Genomic DNA, 25,777 nt, shown 5'->3' on the forward strand with positions numbered 1-25,777 from the left:
GTTTTCATTTGACATACATAATGTTTGACATTAAAAAGCGAAACAAAAACATATGTCGCTGGCTGTTGAACAAACATGTTGTGACCATAAAATATGCAAATGTGGTTTTTGCGAAATTGCACGCCAGGCCATTAAATGTAATATAAGCGAGGGGGGAAGGTGCTTCAGTGAAGAAGGTGAAATATGGAGCAAATTTGAAAGGAAATTGTGAGATGTGGATTTAGGTGTTATGGTCGATAAATGGATATAAGGATGTCGAAAAAGTGAGTTATCACTACAGGTTTAATATGAATTGAGAAAGGCGAGACCATGGCTGGTTCAGTTTTTATAACCCACGCCACACTGTGTTCAGGGAATAATGTCCCTGTGCATTTGTTTGTAACATAGGGAAAGGGAAGCGAGTTAGACCCATAGTTTCTTTTGATGGTCTGCATAGAATTACATTCAGAGTCGATTTATGTATGTCCATCCGTCTGTCAGTCACTGTCCATTTTTTGTAATCGCAGTACAGGTCGCATTTATTGCCCGATCCAGATGAAATTTTGCACAAAACATTTGTTTGATCCCAGGACGAATGCCCGTGAAGATAAATTTTAAAATATAAATGCAATGTGTTGGTGCGCAAGGGGTTAATTGAAAAAGTATTTTTTTAATGTTAATGATTTTTACCATTTTTTTTTGGATAAATCAACGTATTTTTAAATTAATTTAAATTAAATTAATTAATTAAATTAATTTAACAGGAAAATGACACAATTTCCCGACGAGGACGAATAACCAGAGTGGCGGTTTTGGTAGGAAAACTGCATGGAAAATGCTGAATTGCACAAAAACTATGCTAGCTATGCTATTTTCCCTACCGGAACCGCCACTTTGGTTGGAAAATCGAAAAAATTCGATTATCTGAAATCAGTTGGGAATATAAGGCATATATCGCCAGAAAGTACTCCTCGAGACCTTTCATTTAAGACCCGCCTCAATGACGCAGCTAGCATAGTTTTTGTGCAATTCAGCATTTTCCATGCATTTTCCCTACCGAAACCGCCACTTTGGTTAAAAAATCGAAAAAATTCGATAATCTGAAATCAGTTGGGAATATAAAGCATATATAGCCAGAAAGTACTCCTCGAGACCTTTCATTTAAGACCCGCCTCAATGACGCAGCTAGCATAGTTTTTGTGCAATTCAGCATTTTCCATGCATTTTCCCTACCGAAACCGCCACTTTGGTTACAAAATCGAAAAAATTCGATAATCTGAAATCAGTTGGGAATATAAGGCATATATAGCCAGAAAGTACTCCTCGAGACCTTTCATTTAAGACCCGCCTCAATGACGCAGCTAGCATAGTTTTTGTGCAATTCAGCATTTTCCATGCAGTTTCCCTACCGCCAACACCAGTCTGATTATTCGTCCTCGTCGGGAAATTGTGTCATTTTCCTGTTAAATTAATTTAATTAATTAATTTAATTTAAATTAATTTAAAAATACGTTGATTTATCCAAAAAAAAAAATGGTAAAAATCATTAATATTAAAAAAAATATTTTTCAATTAACCCCTTGCGCACCAACACATTGCATTTATATTTTAAAATTTATCTTCACGGGCATCCAGGACGAACCCTTTTGAAATTGAAGATAATCGGTCAAAATTTAGGTATTACCCTCATATATATCTTCGTCCGATTTGCCTTTTATTGTGCACCAAACGTGTAATATTAGCTCAAGTGAAATGGAATTTGGTACTTACGGCCCGCTACATCTATTGCTCCAATAAATATTTTTTTTTTTATAATTCTAAAAAAGCCTCCGTTGAATTTGTTGAAAATCGATTCAGAGTTGAATATAGTTCCCAAATTATTTACAGTTGGTACTTCTACTTCACATAAATACCCAATAAATACTTTTTATTGTTACGGGAGCTCTACTAAACACTCATAGTGGATTAGGATTTCATATAGTCGGTCCCGCCCGACTTTTGACCTTTCCTTACAGCTTAGTTTCCATCTCTGGAGATTTTCCCTTATATTTCCATACATAATCATTTACAACTATAGATCCCTATAATGACATAGTAGTAATAATGTGTTATGTAGATGGAAATCATGGTAGATGAATACAGGTAGATGCATCAACGCTTGTGAACATGGATATGTCAAAAAATGTTAAATGTTTCTTCAAAAATAAGCAAATTTGTATATGTTTTCCTATACGACCTCAATCAGAGGTTGTTATGATATGAATTATTTTTTAACAATTTTTTCCAATTTGAATAATTTTTCATTCAATCAGTTCAATACCAAAATTGTTTTGACAGTTCATTGTATGCATGATATGACTTTATATAATTTTGCCAAGTCGATCTATAACAACCTATTCTTAATCTATCAATTCAATTTTCATTTGTAACCCCCTGTTTTCTTTGTGTCGTGCGACCATGGGTGAATATCGAATTTGTGAAACCTATACTTGTTTTTTTAAGAATTCTTAGCTTCGCCGATCTAAATATGTTGCTCTCCTTTTCTGCCACACACACTCTCTTCCTATTGCACTTTAAGTATTTTATATAATATGCGGAGAAATAAATACAGAATATATCAGTAAAAGTAAACTGAGCTTGTGTGTGTGAGAGGAGAGAGTGAGCAGGAAATGGCGGTTAAGTTAATTCTCTATCGCATTCCACACTCTTAAGAAAACCGAGTTGCCAATAAACCCCGAGGGTTTGCTTTGACTATCGAAAAGAAAGTCATACCTTTAGTATGTACGTATGACAAGGGTACACCAAGTCGATTGTGTGTGGACATTGTAAATGAATGAAGATCGTGGAAATAGCTTAGAAAACTGTTGGCAATCGAAAACAAGGACTATCTGCAATATGTACGCATAAAAAGGGTACACTAGATCGAATATATATTTACACTGTAAATAAAAGGATAGCAATTGCTATCGTGGAAATAGCTTAGAAAACTATTGACTATCGAAAACAATGACTATCTGCAATGTGTACGCATACAAAGGGTACACTAGATCGAATATATATTTGCACTGTAAATAAAAGGATAGCAATTGTTAAGTTTCTCTAAGTGAAAAAATCTTCATGTACTGTGACCTTTTCTACTTAAAGTGTATAATTTACAGGAAAGCAGGATTATAACTTTACTATTTTTAAAATTCTTTAAAGCTTTAAAATTAAGTTTCCCACTTGCTCTAGTTTTCATTTAATTTTTTTCGCTTTTTGCAAAGAAGCTACCCAAAAAAACAAATAATAAAATTTTTTGTGTTTTAACATTCGGATCACTTGAGCGCTTTGTAGGCAGCGGTAAGCGCAACCCAATGCGCTAGCTGGCAAACAGCATTTCATTGCATTTAATGCACTGACTGACATCAAATGGGGCAAAAGCGAAAAAAAGTGTTGGAGTGAAAATAAGGTGGGAAGTTGTAGGAGGAATAGATAGCTAAGATGCGAAAGAGAAAGGAGGGAGAGTGGGGAGGCATAAAAGGAAGACCAAGAGTCGTAACTTAAAAAAAAGGCCATTAATACGTGTGTTCCACATTTTTGAAATGTGTGTAGAAAAGAAAAAACGGAAAAACGAACGAAAAGAAGAGGACAGACAGCGAAAAATTGCTTTCATTTCAATTTCGCTGTATGGGATATAGCCATAGCACTTTTCTTAATATATCCACCCAAAAGCATTACTCCCGCCCTCCCCTTTATTCAAAAAAACTTTTCAGCAATTCTCTACACACACATACACAGCTCGAAAGAGCTATTATTATTTCCCATGTAAAGCTATGGAAAATATGTTTCGCAACAATATTACAATGATGTTGCTGATGATGATGATGACGGCGATGATTGCCATGGAATTCTAACCATCAACAACTGATTATTTATACATAGATGAGGGAGGCAGGGAGCGTGGAAGAGTATGAAGGAAAACTAAAACCACCATATGTGTAATCTCTATACATTTTCACACAAAGCGGATGCATATTTCCATTTGCCTGCCTGCCCACTCGTCCTCCACTTCGTCATCATCATTACATTTCACATTCTTGATTCTCATGTGGCATGACATTTTGAGATGGAACGAACGAAACGGAAGAAAAAAAGCAGAACAAATAGACAGAATTACATTTACCCATTTGCTGCCGCTGCTGCTTTGGCGGGCTGCAAAACTTAATCTAGATTTTCAGGTCAAACAAGGCAAGGTATCAGGCTACAAATGATAACGGCTCGCTGGATGGCAGGCGGGCCAGCGACACCTATCTCTTATCTTATCTTTGGAAAAAATGTGTAATATGATCGTCATATTTCGTTGTAGATAAAGTTCGCTGTGTTTTTTTTAGCCCATTTATTTTTGGCGCCCAAATTGATAAGAGAACACCGCCAGAGCTGCGGGTGTGTTATTTTGTCCAAATAGATGACCCAGTTTTGTGCGTTATTTTTTTCACTTTTTGATGAATGGCGGTATTAACTGGGGAATTGCTTTAAGCGGCATTATTTTATTTTTATATTTATTTTCTTATCTTCTTCTTCTTCTTCATTTTTTCCTCAGCGGGAATTTTGTTTGAAGTTATGAAAGTGTTAGCTTATGTTTGTTTTTATTTGAAACGAAAGAAAATAGTAAAAATGATTGATTGATTTGAGTTGGCATTATCGCCCAGATATGTCAGATTTAGGCAAAATGAAGGTCCACGCAAAATCTCAAGGAAATAACAACAGAAAACTAGCCTTAAATTTTCACAATTTTTCCATAATGTACCAATCATTTTGACTGAATCTTGAAGAAATCATAAGCAACAAAATACTAAAATAGCACCTATAGATCCCTAACATTCCCAAAGAACACATGTTTCAGTTAGCTTTGATTTGGCAAATTTTTGAATGGGATTTTTAATCATTCCTCCAACGCTGTCTTTCACCCCTCCCCCAACTCTGTGTTACATTTTTTTTAAGTTTTAAAAACCGAACTTTAACTTTTAAAGAAAAAAAAATATGCCTTCCAAGATAAGGGAATACTAAATCGAAAATGGAAAAGAATGGTTGTTGGTGAATAGGGAACACTAAATCGAAAGAGGAAAAGGATGGTTGTTTAAAAAAAACATTTGCGTTTGATTTTTGATAAATTTTTGGCAATTTTTAGATATTCCTACTTTACATCCCTTCATTTCCCCTCTCCCACTCTATGGCATATTATTTTTTTAACGTTTGGCAAACTAAAATTTGGCTTAAAGGGAAAAAAAGATACTCTTCCATATGTCCGTGCGGCAAGAGTATACTAAATCGAAAGTGGAAAATGACGGTTGTTGATGAATAGGGAACACTAAATCGAAAGTGGAAATTGATGGTAGTTTCAAAAACATGCGTTTGATTTTTGATATATTTTTGGGAATTTTTATGTATTCCTACTTTACATCCCTTCATTTCTCCCCCCCCCCTCTCTCTCTCTCTCTCTCTCTGTGGCACATTAATTTTTTTAATGTTTTGCAAACTAAAATTTGACTTATCAGAGAAAAATATACTCTTCGATATGTCCGTACGGCAAGGGAATACTAAATCGAAGGTGTAAATGTATGGTTGTTGGCAATAGGGAACACTAAATCGAAACTGCAAAAGGATGGTATTTGAAAAAAAAAAAACATGCGTTTGATTTGTGGAAAATTTTTAACAATTTTTAGTTGATGAATAGGGAACACTAAACCGACTAAGTGTCAAGGGATGGTTATTGATGGATATGAGAATTAATTTATTTTTTGACAAAAAAAAGGACTTGTTTGGAAAACAAGCGTCATTTCTGTATCTCTATTGGTAATTGAAGATACTAATGAAGGTGTAATGACCAAAAAAGGTTTCTATGGGAAATAGTAAATCACAAAGTTTTCAGAGGGTGAAATGCATTTATAAATGCGTAATTAAAATACCACCGGATGTTGGGAGAAACCGTAACAATGCGTGAATCTCCCCAGAATTTGTACTGTCATAGGTAGTAGTACCTATTCCGAATTGTAAATTTTCAAAATTAAAAAAAATCGGTAAAAATGGGGCCAGTCATCAAAATACCCAATATTGACGGTTATATGGGGGCTATATGAAGATGTGGACCAATTTTCTGTCATAGAAGATAGTTGTTACCATTAGAAACTCCAAAACCCAAATGTGAAGCCATTCTGGTGAAAAATGTGACACAAATCATAAAAATACCAAATATTCCGAGGTTCAGTTATATGAGAACTATACCAAAACGTGGAAAAGATTTTTAAAGTTTTATAAATTATTAAAAAAACAAGTTAAAAACATTCGAATCATTGAGTCGTATAACAGCTGATGAAGTTATAACTATTGTTGGCAACACTACAACCGCCAAAAAATGTTTAGTAGTTAACACAAGCAACGATGTATGATGAATGACTGTTAAGGAAATATGAAAGTCATATTTAAGTCATAACTGACTTTAGAACATTTCTATTTTCGGGCAAACTTTAAAATTTTTAGAAAAAAAAATCTGAAAATTTGATATTTATTTCTAAAGGTTATAAAATTTGTTTCTTATGGCAGCAATACAAAATATAAATTTAATAAATTAAATAAAATTCTATTTTGATTCATACCATTTTGTAATAAAATTCTGCTGTGGCGTAGAAACCCGTCAGGAAGTCAGAGGGTGCGGGAAAATATATTGCATGCGTTAAGTATGTGTAAACAAAATTGCAAATACAATTTATCGCATACTATGTAAACGATGTTGTAGTATAACGAAAACAATGACTTAATTAAACAAAAACTTAGCAAATACACGTGTTGGAGGAGGTGCGAGACAGCATTGTGGGCATTACAGGGTCATTATAAATTAAAATTTTTATTTCTATATATACCTAGCCATAGCAACAACAACAAAAATTATGCAAGTGATTTGCTATTTGTTTGCACTTGTGCTTATCATCAATTCAATGGCGTTGCGCGGTGAAATGTAATTAATAATTATTATTATTTTTTTTTCAATAAGGAAGTACAAGTTGGCTTTTCTGATTAATAAATTCATAGAATAAACAACGTTGCTATTTGTCGATGAAATAAGTGTAATGCAAATAGATTCGGTTGGATTTTACACAGGTAATATTGGAAGTTAATGCATGCAAATGATGATTATTCATTTGGCGGGAAATTTTATTGTGTAGGGGTGTGAATCATTTCAAATTCCACTTATTTAGTTTTTCAATGGAAATTGTAATACAATTTAAGATACGTGGGAATATATATATATTTTTTTTTTGAATTTCCCACATTTCTATTGAAATATTTTTGATGACATACCATCTAAAATATTTGAATAGAAATCTTGGAAATTAAAAAAAATTACATATTCGTAAATAGTATTACATTTTCCACTGAAAAAAATATATGAGTGGATAATTTTGTTCAGCAAAATAATACATCGTATTTATATCAAATAAAATATATTATTGTTCCCTTTTTGCCTTGCCAATTGAGGCAAAACTTTTTGGGTCCTAAAATTGTCTGATGATTAAAGAAACTCAGCTTTTTCTAAGCTATTTTACCTATTTTCTTTCATTCACAATGTGCAGATATCCGATTTAGTGTACCCTTGCCATGCGTAATCATTAAAGTTGGCCCTCGTCAATAGTTTTATGAGCAATTTCATTGATCTTCTTCCATTGACAAATGTGGACACAATCGATTTAGTGTACCCTTGTCAAAGCATACCATCGTGGTTTATTGGCAACTCGGGTTTCTTCCGAGTGGGGAATGTGATAGACAATAAACTTAACCGCCATTTCCTTATCTTTCTCTCTCTCTCTCTCTCTCTCTTACACACACAAATCAGTTTGTTTTTACTGAAATGTTCCGTATTTAGTTCTCAGCATCCTAAATAAAATACTTAAAGAACAATAAGAACAGAGTGTGTGTGGCAAATGAGGAGAGCAACATATTTTGATTAATGGCGAGAGATGGAATCTTAAAATTCTTAAAAAAACACACACAAAGACATAGAAGTGTAAAGATAGGACAAGACAGAGTCAAAATATGACAACCCTGTGAAAATACCTCTGTTGTTACGATACCATAACAACATAGTTACCAATGTTAACTGATTTAAACCGTTAAGGCAATATGCAAATTTTTGGAAAGGTCTATGGAATAAAATTTTAAAACCAAAATTTTGGATTTTTCAAATTTTTATTTGTTATTCGTTTCTGTAATTGTGGTTTTTATATTAACATGTGTTTGTCATGAGCTGTTACTCTATGTATTGTAGACACAAACCATTTGCTCAAAATGCATTTTGTCTAGTCTTTACCATTTTAGGTCTTTGACACACACAGATATAGGTTACACAAATTCGTTACCCATTTCAACAGTACTGATCAAAACCGTGTGCTAGCACATGAGTCCAAAAAAGAGATTATTTAAGAAAAAAAAATTGTATTTTTTTATATTTATGCATTAATTTCAATTGTTTTTAAACTTAGATGTTGTTTAAAATTATTACAAAAAAAAAATTACAAAATTTACAAAAAAAAAAAAAAATTTTAATAATTTTTTTTTTACAAAAAATATATAAATTATTTTTTAACACTTTTTTTTTTAAAAATTATAAAAAACAAAGAGAAATTGTCCTGGTGTGCGAGGGTTTGTTTTTAAACAGCCCTGATTAAAATCACTTGTGGAAATCTCTGTAGATTCCGAACCAATTAAAGTATGTTAATAGAATTTTACTCACGTGTGTTTTAGGTCTGCAGGACTTTTGGTATTGAAAATGGGATATGCAAGCCAAAATGTTGGTATAGGCCCCATATAATTATACTTGCAGATTTAAGGTTTTTTGATTGTTTTGGTCACAATTTTTACCCGAATTTGTTTCAAATTGACATTTTGTATTTCCAGTGTGTAGGAAACTTCCTTACAAGAAATTGTCCATTTAGGTCAGAGTTTTGATACTATCCCTTTATAATTGTACATCCAGATATTCGGCATTTTGATGATTTGTGTCATACTTTTTCATCGGAATTGACTAGAATTTGGTATTTGGAGTTCATAATTGGTACTACCTATAACGGCTACATATCTTCGTATAGCTCCCATTTGGTAATTTTTACAATACTATTCATCACAATTATTTTAAATTTGGTATTTGGAGTTCCCAATGGGTACTGCTTCATATGACAGAAAATTTCCTGCTCAGATCCACATCTTCGTTTAGTCTCTATATAATTGAACCTTCCAATATTCGATTTTTGTACGATTTTAGACATTTTTCAGCAGAACTTTTTTTTTGGTATTTGGAATTCGTAATAGGATAATTGGCTACAGAGGTGCACGTTTTCGTATAGCCCCATATAACTGTAACACCTGATATTCATTTTTTTTAATATTTTAGCCGACATTTTTCCACGAAATTTTTTCACATTTACATTAAAAGCTCGACCCTGCCTTGAACCTGGCTGCATTCTTTCTTGCTTCAGTCGAAATGCAAGTCGAGATCATGTAGAGCATCCTGAAACCACATAACTATAAACACAGAAGTCTCAGGCAGCTGTTAACAATTGTGGCATTATCGTTGTTAGTGTACCCTTATATGTGGGTATGACACATTATAACAGATTGCTTTGTTTTTTTTTTTTTTTTTTTGCAATTTTGTTGTAAAATCCAGCAACTGTAGTTGCCGAATTTCGTTTTATATTTCTCCAAATATTGTAATTTTTAAGTCCGAGTGGCGCTGGCAACAGAATATACTATGATTTTTCATTTATTTTTTTCCTTCCACTCATTTTGCAGTCGAAATGCAATTTTGTTGCAAAATATATTCTTATTCGGTTTTTCATTTCATTAGTATTCATCAAGTTTTGTTCTGCTGGCTGTGTATGAACAATGAACTTGACACTCAAGTAGAGAACCCTGAAAACACAACACCTATAAACACAGCTGCCTCAGATAGCTGTAAACATTCACGACATTATCGTTATTAGTGTACCCTAACATGATGTGAGTATGACACATTATAACAGTATGATCGTGTTAGGTTACTAATTGCTTATTTTTTGTAATTTTGTTGTAAAATCTAGTGGCCACATTTAAGTTGCTGAATTTCGTTTTATATTTCTTCAAATATTGTAATTTTTAAGTCCTAGCGGCCCTGGCAACAGGGCATACTATGTTATCTTATTTAATGTGTTTCCTTCCACTCATTTTTCAGTCGAAATGCAATTTCATTGCAAAATATATTCTTAATTCGTTTTTCATTTAACTAATATTCAACAAGTTTTGTTTTCCTGGCTGTGTGTGTGTCTGGGTTGTCCTCCAAACCAATAAAGCAAAAAAACAATGAACTTGACACTCAAGTAGAGAACCCTGAAACCACACAACTATAAACACAGCTGCCTCAGACAACTGTAAACATTTACGACATTATCGTTATTAGTGTACCCTAACATGCTGCGAATATGACACATATTAACTATGTGATCGTGTTATGTTACTAATTGCTCTGGTTTTTTTTTGCAATTTTGTTGTAAATTTTAGTGGCCCCACAAAACAGTCCAGTACTACTTATATTTTTAATTTATTTTTAATGATTACACTCAAACTTTTGTAATTTAATGTTTTCGAAAAAATACATATATATTTTGTGTTTGATTTTACATGATTTTCAATTTGTTGTTGGTGTTGTAGTGTAATTACAGCCTTTTTGACCTTGACACAAAATCGTCAAGCGCAACAGCGTTGTGGAAATAAATTGCAAATCAGCAAAAAAAGCGCGATTGTTATAATTAGAATTTCACAGACAATGCATGCAAAAATGTGTTTCTATTTGTGTGGGTGTGTGTGTGTGCAGTCATCACGTGTATGTGAAAATGCTATGAAACCATTTCAAGTAGAATTCCCACTTCAATACAAATTAGTCTACCAATTCTTATTGAGAACTTAACAAAGCTATTGTGTTTTTACACACGTCTCCATTGAAGAATGACCCAATTTGTCTTCTTGTCTTGTCATCTTTATAGTGACATATTTTTTTTTTCTTTTGTGTTCTAATTTCTTCTCTCTTTCACATGGTACGCTACAGTTTTTCTTCTGTATTTAAAGAAAAATATGCATATTTGAGTAATTGAAGGAGTATAGCTTTGATATTTTAAGTAATTCTAACAGGGAAAGGAGGCAACTTTCCATTTTATAATTTTATTTGTATGACGTAAAGTTCATTTATTTTTTTATGACTAATAGCTAAACAGTAGACCATTGGGTGCAGAACATGTCATGACATGCATGTATCAGCAACAATTATATTTTTAAAGCAAAGTTGGTGAGTGTGTTTTTGCTACTTTTTAATGGTCTATGTTAATTAAGAGGGTAAGCAATGACGAATCTAAATAAAAAACAATTTATTGTCGTGAGCTGTTGATATTTTTTTATTCTTTTTTCTTTGATTTATAAAAAGAAATGGGGTTCAATGACTTTAAATGCTAAGATATATTTATCTTAGCGGGTAATTTTTATTAAAAAATTGAGATATTTGTTGTCGGATATCCTCCTTTGACAATTTATGGCTTCATTTAATGAAGGCATTGCAATAGTTTAATTGGAGTTTTGGTCTAAAAGGGTTTTGCGCAGCTATATCTATCAGCTGTTATTTATCACCGATGTTTGAGCAGCTTTCATATGTAAGACATGTAGGAGTTGCCAACAGCAGGTTGTCCCAGAGGCTGTAAAGAATAAAAAAAATATGAAAACCAAGTATCTTTATAAATTTTGTTAAACATTTTTAAAATTAAATGAATTTTTAATTAAATTTGAGTTTTGATATGAAAGGGTTTTGCACAGTTATATCTATCAGCTGTTATGTATCATCGGTTTTTGCCATACGCTAATATTTAAGATTGCACTCTTATACCGAGCAACTTTCATATGTAAGACATGTAGGAGTTGCCAACTACTAGCACAAGACAAAATGCTTATGCAACATGGCCACACGTCAAGTTATGGAGTTGCCAACAGCAGGTTGTCCCAGAGGCTGTAAAGAATAAAAAAATTATGAAAACCAAGTATCTTTATAAATTTTGTTAAACATTTTTAAAATTAAATGAATTTTTAATTAAATTCGAGTTTTGATATAAAAGGGTTTTGCGCAGCTATATCTATCAGCTGTTATTTATCACCGATGTTTGCCATACGCTAATATTTTAGATTGCACTCTTATACCGAGCAACTTTCATATATAAGACATGTAGGTGTTGCCAACTACTAGCACAAGACAAAATGGCCACACGTCAAGTTATGATTGGTAATCACATATATATGTGTGTTTTTCTGTGATAAGGTTCTTCGATGGTACAATAAAAAGGTAAAATAGAGCCCCCAGCTGATTACAATTTTTTTCTAAGTGTGCCCGACTTCTGCCTATTTTGAGTATGTATGTATTTGTTGTTTTGAAAAATAAAAAATATATATTTTCAAAACCAATGATTGGAAGAAACTTAAATTGCGGCGCGCATTAGTAATATTAACTAGATTTGCCATGGAATATTGAACACTTAGGATCATATTTTTTAGAGAACATCCAGGCATTTCATTCATCTTTCGCGCTATTTGACTCATTTTAGAAATGAAAAAAAATATCAAATAAATGAAAACAACTTTTTGCCTATAATTTTGAATAATTCTTGAAGCGGGCATAGCCTCAGTGCTGTATTTCTGTAGTATTACGAAGCAGTTCTACCTCCTTATTGTACCATGGGTTCTTCCAGAATCTGTAAAAAATACAAAAGAAAACATAAAAGTCGGGCGGGCCAACTTTATGATACCCTACATCTTTCACATATTTTGTAAAGCTTGATATAACAAATAACAAAATATAACAAATCGGATGAACAATGTATATGGGAGCTATAGCTATATATGAACCGATATTCACCAAATTTGACATACTTGTTTCTAGTCTAAATTTTTTGGCTTTTAAAAATTTTGACGCCTGGCAATACTGTGCGAAATCAAAAAAAAAAAAAAAAAAAAAAAATAAATAAATAAATAAAAACCCTTTTAATTGATACTTTACAGTGTTTTGCATTTTTGCCATCCGTCAAAATTTAAGTTGTCACCCTTCTTACCGGTAACGGCAAGATGTTGAAGTTTCCTGGCCACTTGGCAAATTAGGTGACAAAAGGGAAAATAAGTTATCGCGGTAAGAATATTTACTTTCATGTAGTTCTGGAACAGACATTTACTTTGGAAATATTTGTCGATAAAAATTATTATCTTAGCTATTTTCTAACATTAAAGGAACAAAATCTGTGTGAAAAACTGTTGTTTTGTCGTGCGCCAAAATTAAGGATGCACCCTTTTAATTGAGAAACTGTTATCATTTATGGCGTTGCCATTCATTGTTTTACCCATCAACAACTGTTATACAACACATTGTTTAAGCTAACTGGCCACATAACATGTTGAGGTTTTTTTTATCAGAATTTTGGTTTTTATTTTTTTTCATCAGAAATTGATACCTTTTTTATCCAAAACTTTTAATGTATATTTTCGAATAATTTCTTGAATTTGCCCCCATCTAGGAAAATGTCTAAAATAAGTTAACTCTGATTACACGAATATTTTCTGAGTTTACAATAAGCACGAACAATCTTGCACAGCAATGAAATCAAAAACTAAATGAATGAATATTAATTAAACTTAGACTTGACCTTGTCTATCAGACATTTAAATAAAACATCAATTGCTCATATAGCCATGGTGATGATGTTAATGATAATGAAGTGTACATTTTCATTCTCATTTCCATTTGTTGTTGTTGTTTTTTTTTAATAAAATTATTCATTTTCTAGTTAATAATACTATATACATTCTGTTTTTGCATTGTAGGTAGCAACAATTGTATTGTTTGCATTGTTGTGGTGCTGTAATAATAATCGGAATGGCAAAAACACACAAATACATATTTATTTATATTAACAAAAACCTACAAAAGTTACATATACATATGTATATATACAACAATTTGCGTGACCATGAATAAATTGCACAATGACGTTGGATAAATTACGTTTGCAAAAAAAAAAAGTATAGAATTTTTTGTTTTTACTTTTCGCGAACACGAACAGTGTTTTTTGTGTTCGCTGGTCAGATTAATATCAGAAAATAGTTGTGTTTTCTATAAATAATTGCAACAATGCACTATCAGCCACAGCCACAACAACAAAAACATGAAAAATGATCACAGAAAATAATCTATAGCAAAACATGGAAGTGTTTTGTTAATTTTTTTGTTCAATAAAAGGTGTGTCATTAAACATTTTTTATTTTGCAAAAAAAAGTAGGTCACTTCCAATATAAAAAAGTGACGGTCGTCATACAAATAAATCAAGAAATAGTTGTTTTGAAATGCGAATCAAATTTACAAGAAAATATTTAGGTGATAGGTGGAGGCAGGCTTTTGTGTGGTTTTTTGGGAAGATAACCCCATTAAGTTATAGCAGATTCATATATTTTTCATATCGCCTGTCATACGTTAACACAATGGTTGCTGTTTTTTCAGAGCGCAGCATTATCAGCTGAAATACGAGACATTTGTTAAAGCTGGTCGACCACAAGTTGAATTCACATATCATTATCGCATAAAACGTAAAGTTTTGGAGAAATCTTAAATAAATAATGAAAAAGTTTGCAGGGGTTTCCATAGATGACTGATATGCTGTTATGTGCCATGGATGCTTGCCATACTCCAATATTTAAGATTACACTGTTATGGCGAGCAACTTTTATGTATATAGGAGTTGCCAACTACCAGCACAAGACAAAATGCCTATACCACATGGCCACACTTCAAGTTATCTTTCTTAAAGACATAAATATGTGTATTGTCTTAAACAATCTTATCAAAGACTTGCAGATCATGGAAAATAGAGCATATGATATGAAAAATAGAAAATTTGATTAAAAATATGGAAGCGAAATCCCTATAATTTCTTAAAATATAAAATTAGTGAAAATTGCATTGAAAAAATGGAAAAAAATTAAAATCATACACAGGGTGAGACAAACAAAAAACTGCAACAAAGTCAAACGACATCATTTTTACACTTTTTTTATTTTTATTTTTTTAAAGAAAGCAAAAAATTTTGGAAATAGCATTAAATTTTAGAATAAGTTTAGATTTGTTCGAATTGGTCATCTTTGGCATGAATTATGGCCTGTAAGCGTCACACGCGGTCCGAATGTTGTTCTGCGGTATTTTGGCCCATTCCCGGCGAAGCGCTTGCTTGAGGTGATCCACACTTTGGCATTTTTTGAGTGCCAACTTTGCTTTCCAAAATACTCCAGGTACAATAGTCCAACGGATTTTGGTGGACATCGGGCGCTGGAAATGAAGCGAGGAACCTCATTTTGTAGCCATTCTTGGGTGGCGCGTGCTGAGCGCGATGCTGCTGAGTCCTGTTGGAATGTCCAAGGTCTGTGGCGTGCCCAAGGCTTTAATACATCCTCCAGAATATTTTCGCGATGATATTCGGCATTTATTCTGATGTTGGAATGTCCAAGATCAGCGGCCAAAATGTTTGCGTGCCCCAGGCTTTTATACACCCTCCAGAATATTTTCGCGACAATATTCGGCATTTATTCTGATGCCACGGAATGGGTGCACATTTTCAGCTGACCTCTTTGGCCAGTAAACACGATCATTTTGTTTGTTTACGAACTGCTGGACAACGAATGTTTTCTCTTCGGAGAGAAGAAAACCAATTTCGGCAGTTCACCACTTTCGCCCAAGCGAAGCAACACTTTAGCTCTTTTGAGCCTTTTTTTCTGTTGCGGTGTAAATTTTTGCACTTTTTGGAATTTCAATGGCTTTACCCGAGCTCATTTTTCAATATTTTTGCCGAATGTAATATTGCGATATGTTCAGCTCACGAGTCATTTTTCGGTCACTGCGACGCATTCTTCGATTTAAAGTCGCTTCTTTACTTTCTTCCATCCACTTCCTTGACGTCGCGCTACGCTATGATTTTTTCACATTTAAATGCTTGAGTGCTCTAACGATAGCCAAATGGTTTTCCAGCCAAATATAAAGAAATCACACTATCACGCTTGAATTCAATCACGAAAAACATTTTTTTTTCTCACCAAAATGCTTTTGTACGCTTGTAAACAATATAATGAGCTGTCACTGGAATAATTTTAACAGCTGTCAGACGAGTGACTTAGAAATGACAGCAGTCTGAAGTTGGTTGCAGTTTTTTTTTATCTCACTCTGTATGCCTAGTCACTTTTATACATGGGAGTTGCCAACTACTAGCATTAGAAAAAATGCTTATGCTACAGGACCACACATCAAGTTTTGATTTGTAATCACAGATATATGTGTTTTTCTTGGCCAAAACTAGCAAATTCTTGCAGATTCTGAAACCGATTCTATCATATGGAATATGAAGCGAAACCCTTTAAATATTCAAAATATATTTTTATAATGTTAAGCCATATATTACAAATATATGTATCAATTATTTATACGATAACTCTAGAAACCTATTATCAAAAATTGTCTAGGGGTTTGGATAGTTGACGCTGTTAGGTATCATCGATGCTTGCCATACGCTTATATTTAAGATTTAACTTTTATACATGGGAGTTGCCAACTACTAGCATTAGACGAAATACTTATGCTACCTAACCACACGTCAAGTTATGATTGGTAATCACAAATTTATGGGGTTTTCGTGCCCAAAACTAGCAAATTCTTGCAGATTCTGGAATAAAACATATCTTATGATAAATGAGTAAAAAACCATTTCAGCGAAATCCTTATAAATGTTCAAAATATAAATTTCTTGAAAAATCATATATAAAAAATCACATATAACTTTTAAAAATCTTTTATCTAAATTATATATACATATACCATAGGTATAAAAACCTATTATCCAAATTCTATATACATAAATTCCTTTTTGGTATGGATGTAAAGAATCAGGATCCTGTGTCTAATGGAAGAAGGAAGTCATGGCATACATACATTTTTGGTGTCTGCATGATTTTGTTTTTACTTCATTCCATTGCATATTTCAGTTTCCTTTACATCATCGAAATTGTTTATTAAAACATTATTTTTGTTTTTTGCATTTTATTTTAATAACTTGTTTTTCCATACAATTTATGTTATTATATTATTTTTGACATTTTTCTCCCATTCTCTATTCTCTTGTTTCAGACTCTTTTTGTGCTCTTACATAACAACATAATAAAAAAACGGGAAAACGTAAAAAAATACAAACGTTACACAGAAAGAACACTATACAAAAATTCAAAGAATAATAACAACAACAAAAACTCATCATAACAACAACATTTTTTTACACTAAATAGCGACAAAAAATGATGATGTATTCGCGCGAAAATGTATCGCTTTCTTAATGCCCAGCAGCAGCTTAAAAAACGAACAAAATTACGAAATTATCATCAGTTGTTATTATATTTCGTGTTGCCGCTAACAAATTTTAACGCCGTTCAAATTACTTTGACATCAACGCCGTCGTCGTCGTCGCCGTTATCATCATCGTCGCCGCCACCGTCGCCGCTTTCGCAGTCGTTGTGACCATCCGTTATGAAGACAACATCGTATTGTTTGTTTAAAAAGGAAACTAAAAAACATATTTATAAATTGCAATTATAACATATAACGTAGATGAACACTTGTCATAAGGCTTTTTGAAAAAAAACGGAACGGAACCGGAAGACCTTAAAAAAGAAAGTCAGAAAATAAAAGCAAACCCTATTACTTCCTCCTGCCATCATTAAGTAAAACTGATACAAATCATATTATTTTGTAAATTATTTTTAAACCTCCTCCTACTGCTCCAACTCATTCATCTTGTATGACAAAAAATCATAAACTTTCACCTAAAAAAATATATATTTATTTATATTTCGATATAATTTATTTTGCTAAACATTCGTCGTCGCCGTCACCAAGGAATGCAATAGAAACATATTTTTGTGTTTAATTCATCATAAATCATATTAGCATTACAACAACAATAATAATATTAAACAACAATAACAAAAATAAAACGTAACAAAAAACTGCCTTTAATAACCAACCAATAAACAAACAAGCTCCAAAAAAAGCAACAAAATATCGAATCGCTAAGAAAAATTAACAACAAAAACAACAAGATCTTCAACTCTACTACAACAAAAAAAAACAAAACAAAAAAAGTACCCACCGATAATCTGGCGTCATACGCGTTTAACTTAACCTGGAACGCTCTAACAATTAACATCATCAGCTTTTTCCTTAGAGAGAGAGAGAGAGAGAGAAAAAAAAACACCCACACAGCCAAAGCACCAAAGGATATTTTCTTCTGAATACAACTACACAGGATAACATTTTCAACAAAAAACACACAACGAAATAGGGAAAACACCAATCTGCCCCCCATTCCCCTCAACCAAAATCGAATTGAAACTTTCTCGTTGCGCACCCCCATTTCGACCATCATCGCTTTTTCTTTCCGAAGTGAAAAAAACAGTAACAAAACCATCAACCATCGAGCCTTATTTAAAGAGATATGGCAGCACCTCAAGTCAAAGACTTGGTGTTGCGCTCGCCAGCTGGTTCATCTGAGGTAATCACATTCTCGTGGCCCCTGCAAGTTGGTACCGGTTCCGATCGTCACGACAATGGCATCGATATTATTGACACAATTAAATTTGTTTGCGATGAACTGCCCAGCATCTCGTCGGCATTCGAGGAGATTAATCTTAATCATATAGACACTGCCTGTTATAAGACTATGACAAATCTTGTCGATCGTTTTAATAAAGCTGTTGACAGTATTGTTGCATTGGTAAGTACCACTGACCTTTATTCAATATCTTTTTAAATAATCTCAAGCTATTATTAAAAAAGGATTGTCCAAAACAGAAGAATTTCACTAACAAATGATAGTTAATATTTGGTCTGTTCCTAAGAATGTAAATTTTTTTACTACGATTTCCGATTTTCCCTTTACGAAAGCGGAAAAAATTGCAAAACTAGTAGATTCTTGCAATTTCTGGTACAGAGCAATTATTTTTGACAATTGACACACTTTATATTTTTAAGGAACCCCCGTTTCATGGTGTTATAAAGTGAGATGGCCACACACCGAGTTAAATTTTTTATACCCTTTTTATACATATGGAGGATATATTAAGTTCGTTATTACATTTCTAACTCAGCGAAATAATAATTTTAGACCCAACAAAGTATATATAATCTTGATCAGCGTAAATTCTGTCCGTCCGTCAGCTTTTATAATCAAGCTAGAGTCAAAACGAATAAAGAGAGGAAGCTAAATTTTTGCACAGACCAGTCTTTTGTGTGCAGGCAGGTTTAGTCCAAAGATGGGCTATATCGGTTCACGGTATCGTGTAGCCCCATATAACGGTACCCCCGATATTCGCTTTTTAATGACTTTAGCCACATTTTTTTAAGGAAATTGTCTGAAATTCTGCACGGAAGTTTTCTGTGAGTACTTTACCCCCTGGAAAATAATTTTCTATATAGGTCCAATATATCCTATAGCCCCCATACAACGGTACCCCCCGATATTCGGTATTTTGATGATTGTAGCCAAATTTTTCAACGAAATTGTCTGAAAATCCACAAAAGGAGTTCCTTTGGAGTACTTTACCCCTTGGAAGAGAATTGTCTATATAGATCGACGTTTTAGTATAGCACCCATATAACGCTGTACCCTGATATTCGATATTTTGACGATTTTAGCTACATTATTCACCGGAGTTGTTTCAAATTTCGTATTTAGAATTCGTACCCATTACGACAGCCTATGACAAAAAATTGCGGATGTAGACCCACGTCTTCATATAGCTTCCATATAACGGTATCTGCCAATATTCGGTATTTTGATGGTTTTAGCGACATGATTCACCGGAATTGTCTCAAATTTCGTATTTAGAATTCGTAATGGATGGGTACTACAGCCAATTACAAAAAATTGCGGATGAAGGCCCACGTCTTCGTATAGCCTCCACATATCAGTACCTACCCATATTCGGTATTTTCATAATTTTAGCGACATTATTCACCAAAATTGTTTGAAATTTCGTATTTAAAGTTCCTAATAAGTACTACAGCCTGTGACAGAAAATTGTCTATGCAGGTCCAGGTCTTCGTATGGGCCCCATATATCAATACCTCCCTATATTCGGTATTTTGACAATTTTAGGCACATTATTCACCGGAGTTGTTTCAAATTTCGTATTTAGAATTCCTAATGGGTACTACAGCCTGTGATAGAAAATTGCCTATGCATGTCCCAGGTCTTCGTATAGCCCCGATATAACGGTACCTCCCCATATTCGGTATTTTGATGATTTTATGGTTAAATTATGGACCAATTTGTAGATATTTGACAGTGAAACAAAACACGAAAAGTGCATGAGCTGTATAAACTAGTATTGCCAAAAAATAATAGCTAAAAAATCAACCATGAATTATCCAAACTTTCGTATGGAAACTAGGTAGGAAAGAACAAGTGGATTGTCCGGAGTAGTAGAGGTATCTTGGTTTGTTAGGGTTTTCATAAAAAATCAATTGGCTCAAAAACCGTCCATTTTTATATATGGGCACATATAAAATGTTTTCAATTAGCTATTCAATTCCTTTTTGAAAGTTAAATTAAAAATAACCGAATTTTCATCTTTATGATGTAAAAAAGCATATTATGTTGTCTTTGTCTCACGTTATATTTTAAGGAGCACCATCGATGTGTACTTTTAAGGCCATTCTTTCCCCTGTTTTGAATATATTTTTGACATACGCTAATATTAAAGATGGAACTCTTATGCAGAGAAACTATTATGTATATACATAAGTGTTGCCAACTACTAGAACAAGACAGAATAGGTATGCTACATGGCCATACGTCAAGTTAATTTTTGCAGGTTCTAGAACAGAGCATATAATATGTAAAATAGAAAAATTATCAAGCCCCATTTACAAGAGACCCCTATAAATAAATTTTGCTGAAAATTGGTCCAAATTTAATGGAGTTTTTTTTTGGAAAAATGTAAATGCATTTCTATTTTTGCCGCAAGTTATAGTTTAAGGTGTACGCCTGTTGGAAATACGATGCATTTTAAGAGCTGTTTGCAAGGGTAAAATATAATTTTTTAAAACATTTTTCTCATTTATCCCAACCCTTGGATTCCAAAATTCCCATAGTTATGAGAAAATCGTAAAAAAAATGTTTTCTATTTTCTGATCTTTAATCGACGTGACTACATCAACACAACCTACTGGACAATCCTTTTTATTGTTCTACTTTCTACATTTTTTTAACCCATTCTAACAATTCATTATTTTGTTTTATTCTATTCCAGGAAAAAGGAACCTCACTGCCCGCCGAGCGTCTTAACAAATTCGCTCATCCCAGTCTCTTAAGACATATTTTACAATTAGTTTACAATTTTGCCGTACTCGATCCGGATAAGCTAAACAATTATGAACCATTTTCGCCGGAGGTCTATGGTGAAACCTCCTATGAATTGGTCTTGCAAATGATCAAACATGTTAATGTTACAAATGATGATACCTTCATCGATTTGGGTTCCGGTGTGGGACAAGTTGTTCTACAGATGGCCGGTTCGTTTCCGCTGAAATCATGTATTGGCATTGAAAAAGCCGATACGCCGGCCCGCTACGCCGAACGTATGGATATGTTCTTTCGCCAATTTATGGCATGGTTCGGTAAACGTTTTTGTGAATACAAATTGCTCAAGGGTGATTTTTTGGTCGATGAACATCGCGAGAAGATAACAAGTTCATCGCTGGTATTTGTAAATAATTTTGCATTCGGACCGAATGTCGATCATCAGCTGAAGGAGAGATTTGCCGATTTGAGAGATGGTGCGAGGATTGTATCGTCGAAATCATTTTGCCCATTGAATTTTCGTATAACCGATAGGTGAGTTGGAAGAAAAAGAGAAGAGGAAAAAGGAAGGTCAATGCAATCAAAAGTACCACAATTTGTGGGAGCTAGCTGAGATATTAATTGAAAACAAGTAAAAAAGCAGCAAGTTCGGGGCCGGGTTGAACTTTGAAAACTCTTCCCCAAATGGAAAGAAATTTTGAAATTTTCAAAAAAAAAAAAAAAACTGAAAATTCTGAAAAATACTGTATAAATGGTTAGCTTTTTATAGTTTGAAGACGTGGACCTGCATAAGTAATTTTTTGTCATGGGCTGAAATACCCATTAAGATCTTCAAATACGAAATTTGAAACAAATTCGGCGAATAATGTCGATAAAATCATGAAAATAACGAATATCAGGAGGAACCGCTATATGGGGGCTATACGAAGACGTGGACCTGCATACGAAATTTTTTGTCACAGGTTGTGGTACACATTACGAAGTGCAATGACGAAATTTGACAGAATTCAGGCGAATAATGTAGCTAAAATCGTCAAAATACCAAATATCGGGAGGTACCGATAAATGGGAGCTATACGAAGACCTGGACCTGCTTAAGCAATTTTCCGTCACAGGTTGTAGTACTCGTTACGAAGTGCAATAACGAAATTTGAAACCATTCCGGTGAATAATATAGCCAAAATCATCAGTTATACCGAATATAGGGAGGTACCGATAAATGGGAGCTATACGAAGACTTGGACCTGCTTAAGCAATTTTCCGTCACAGGCTGTAGTGCCCACTACGATCTTCAAATAAGAAATTTGAAAAACATCTGTCAAATAATGTCGGTAAAATCATAAAAATACCGAATAAAGGGAGGTACCGTTATATGGGGGCTATACGAAGATCCGGAACTGCATAGATAAGTTTTTGTCATAGATTGTGGTACCTATTAGGAATTTCAAATACGAAATTTGAAACAATTCCGGTGAATAATGTAGCCAAAATCATCAAAATACCGAATATAGGAAGGTATCGACATAGAGGACTTAACGAAGACCTGGACCTGCACATTCAAATTTTCTGGCACAAGTTGAAGTACTCGTTGCGAAGTGCAAACACGAAATTTGAAACAATTCCGATGATTAATGTAGCCAAAACTATCCAAATACCGAATATAGGGAGGTATCGATGTAGGGGGCTATACGAAAACCTGGACTTGCATAGGCAAATTTCTGCCACAAGCTGCAGTACTCGTTACGAAGTGCAAAAACGAAATTTGAAACCATTCCGCTGAATAATGAAGCTAAAATCATCAAAATACCGAATATAGGGAGGTACAGTTATGTGGGGGCTATACCTAAACGTGGACCTATAAAGCCCATTTTCAATACCAAAAGTCCTGAAGACAAAACATGCATTTGAGTAGAATTTTATCAAGAATTTTTGATTTTTCAAAATTTTATAAAAAAATGGCAACAACGCTCCAAATCCTCGCTTGATTGTAACGACCGAACTTCTTCCTCTCTAAATGACTTCCTATATATATGGAATTTCCTCACTAATCCTATTCCCATTTTTCTTTCAGAAATCTCAGCGATATTGGCACAATTATGCATGTCAGCGAAATACCTCCCCTTAAGGGCTCCGTATCATGGACCTGCAAACCGGTTTCCTATTATCTGCATGTCATCGATCGTACAATATTAGAACGTTACTTTCAACGGCTCAAAACACAAAAAGGTGCTGAAAACGATCACGTGGGTAAGTTGTGCCAGGCCGTTGTGCAGCAGCATAGGCCGGGAATCTCATGTTTCCCTCATCAATCAATCAATCGAACTCCAAATGTTGTGCTCCAAAAAATCGTAGGAAAAGCAAAATGAACAATTAAAAAAGAGACAACGTCTTCAAAGAAAAGCTGAAAACCACTACCACACACACACACGCACAGTGTACATTTGTCGCCCAGCGTTCGTTCTATTCAACGATTTTGAAATTTGTCGTCTTTATCTTTTTTTGATTCTCAAAACCCGCTCATTTTCATAATAACAACCAAATATTTTTTCAAATTTTTTTAAAATATTTTTCAATTGGTTTTCAATATGTTTGAAAAAAAATTCATTTTTTCATATATTTTCCATTCCCGTTTTATTTCCTTTTCCATCCTTTTGTGTGTATTTTGTTCTAGTACTTGTCTTCAACTATCAATTTTCGAACTTGTACTTGTTTTCATATCGAAAAAAGAAATTGAATTTTTTTGTATCGATTTTCAATATATTTTCGAAATCAAAACCAGTTTTGCAACTGCATTCACTTTCATCTATAATTGCGACTTGATTGTTTCGCCCATTCTTTTTTGGCCACTATGGGCTTTAACTTGTTCGAAAAGATATATCAATTTATCCAAAAAAGGTGTAAATCAATTTAAATCCTAATCATCTTCCTTATTCCTTCCATTTGCCTTCAAAATTGGATAATAAACAAAGCAGGAGAATAGGAAGATAGATGCCTCTTCTAGATATAACAAATCGTAAAGGATCATAGATGCAAACGATTTTAGAAGTCTTTAGAAATTCTTTACAAACTATTTATACCCTACACCACAAGGTGGTCAGGATATTATGTCTTTGTGCATTTATTTGTAACAGGCAAAAAGGGGAAACGTTCCATTTAATGATCTGCATAGAATCACATTCTGAGTAGAGTCCCGTCCGTCCATGTATTTTTGTAAAAAAAGTATAGGTCAAATTTATTGTCCGATTCAGATGAAATTTCGCACAAAACATTTGTTTGACCCAAGGACGAACCCTATTGAAATTGGTAATAATCGGACAAAATTTAAATACAGCTAACACACATATCTTCGTCCGATTTGCCTTTTATTGTGCACCAAACGTGTAATATCAGCCCAAATGGTATGGACTTTTGCATATACGACCGAACTAAGGTTGGAAATAAGTATGCCAAATTTTATCGTAAACGGTTCAGATAGAGCTATAGCTCCCACATATATTGTTCTTTCGATTTGATATTTTTGTCCTCCATAGCCGTAATATGCACTCTGAAACAACAATATTTGGGGAAATATATCAAATACAGCTCAATAATACATTTGCTAAATTGTATCAAGATCGGTTCAGATTGGGATATAGCTCCCACATATATCTTCGTCCGATTTGCCTTTTATTGTGCACCAAACGTGTAATATTAGCCCAAATGGAACGGAATTAAGCGCTTGCGACCACATAGAGCTTAGAAACAAGAATGTCAATGGTGAAAACGGTTCCGATACAGCTATAGCTCCCACATATATTGTTCATGCGACTTGTCAATTTTTATACCCTCAGCCAAATGGCTAGAGAGGGTATATATCATTTGACACGGCCAAACCATGCCTCATCGAAATAACGGCTTTAGACCCTAGGTCTCTTTGGATCAAACCCGTTTCAGGACATTTGAAGTCGATCTAGCGATGTCCGTCCGTCTCCCTCGAAGGGAGTATCCGATTTGATCCAAAATTGGTACATCGTAATATTATTGTCAAACTTAGATCGGGCTCGGAGATGGGCAATATCGGTCCACTCCTTTTGGTACCTCCCCCACAAAATGTCGACATTTTCAAAGAACATATTTTACTGCACAGAAAGAGAAAGGATAATCCGATTTTGCTCAAACTTTATAAATTCTAATATTTGTATCAGTGCTAGGTCAGGTGCGAAAATGGACAATATTGGTTCACTCCATCAAGTACCTCCCCCACAGAGGGTCAAAATTTGGAATAATTATAACTCTTATAAAATGTGATGTAATAGTCCGATTGCCTTCAAACTACACAGAGC

At 33.7% G+C, this 25,777-nt stretch overlaps 1 protein-coding gene across 7 annotated transcripts in view; it reads left to right on the forward strand.

The window, feature by feature from the left end:
* The window catches only part of LOC101896384 (histone-lysine N-methyltransferase, H3 lysine-79 specific), a 133,367-nt gene that overhangs the window by 90,049 nt on the left and 17,541 nt on the right, over positions 1–25,777 (forward strand). For all 7 annotated transcript variants that reach the window (XM_059123326.1, XM_011292109.3, XM_059123330.1 and 4 more), the window contains exons 3-5: positions 17,228–18,866; positions 21,406–21,989; positions 23,527–23,702. In XM_059123326.1, the coding sequence (XP_058979309.1) occupies positions 18,588–18,866; positions 21,406–21,989; positions 23,527–23,702 (1,039 nt within the window). In that variant the 5' untranslated portion in view covers positions 17,228–18,587. The remainder of the gene's footprint in view (positions 1–17,227; positions 18,867–21,405; positions 21,990–23,526; positions 23,703–25,777) is intronic.

The sequence above is a fragment of the Musca domestica genome, unplaced genomic scaffold (genome assembly GCF_030504385.1).
Source record: "Musca domestica strain aabys unplaced genomic scaffold, Musca_domestica.polishedcontigs.V.1.1 24, whole genome shotgun sequence".
NCBI lineage: Eukaryota > Metazoa > Arthropoda > Insecta > Diptera > Muscidae > Musca > Musca domestica.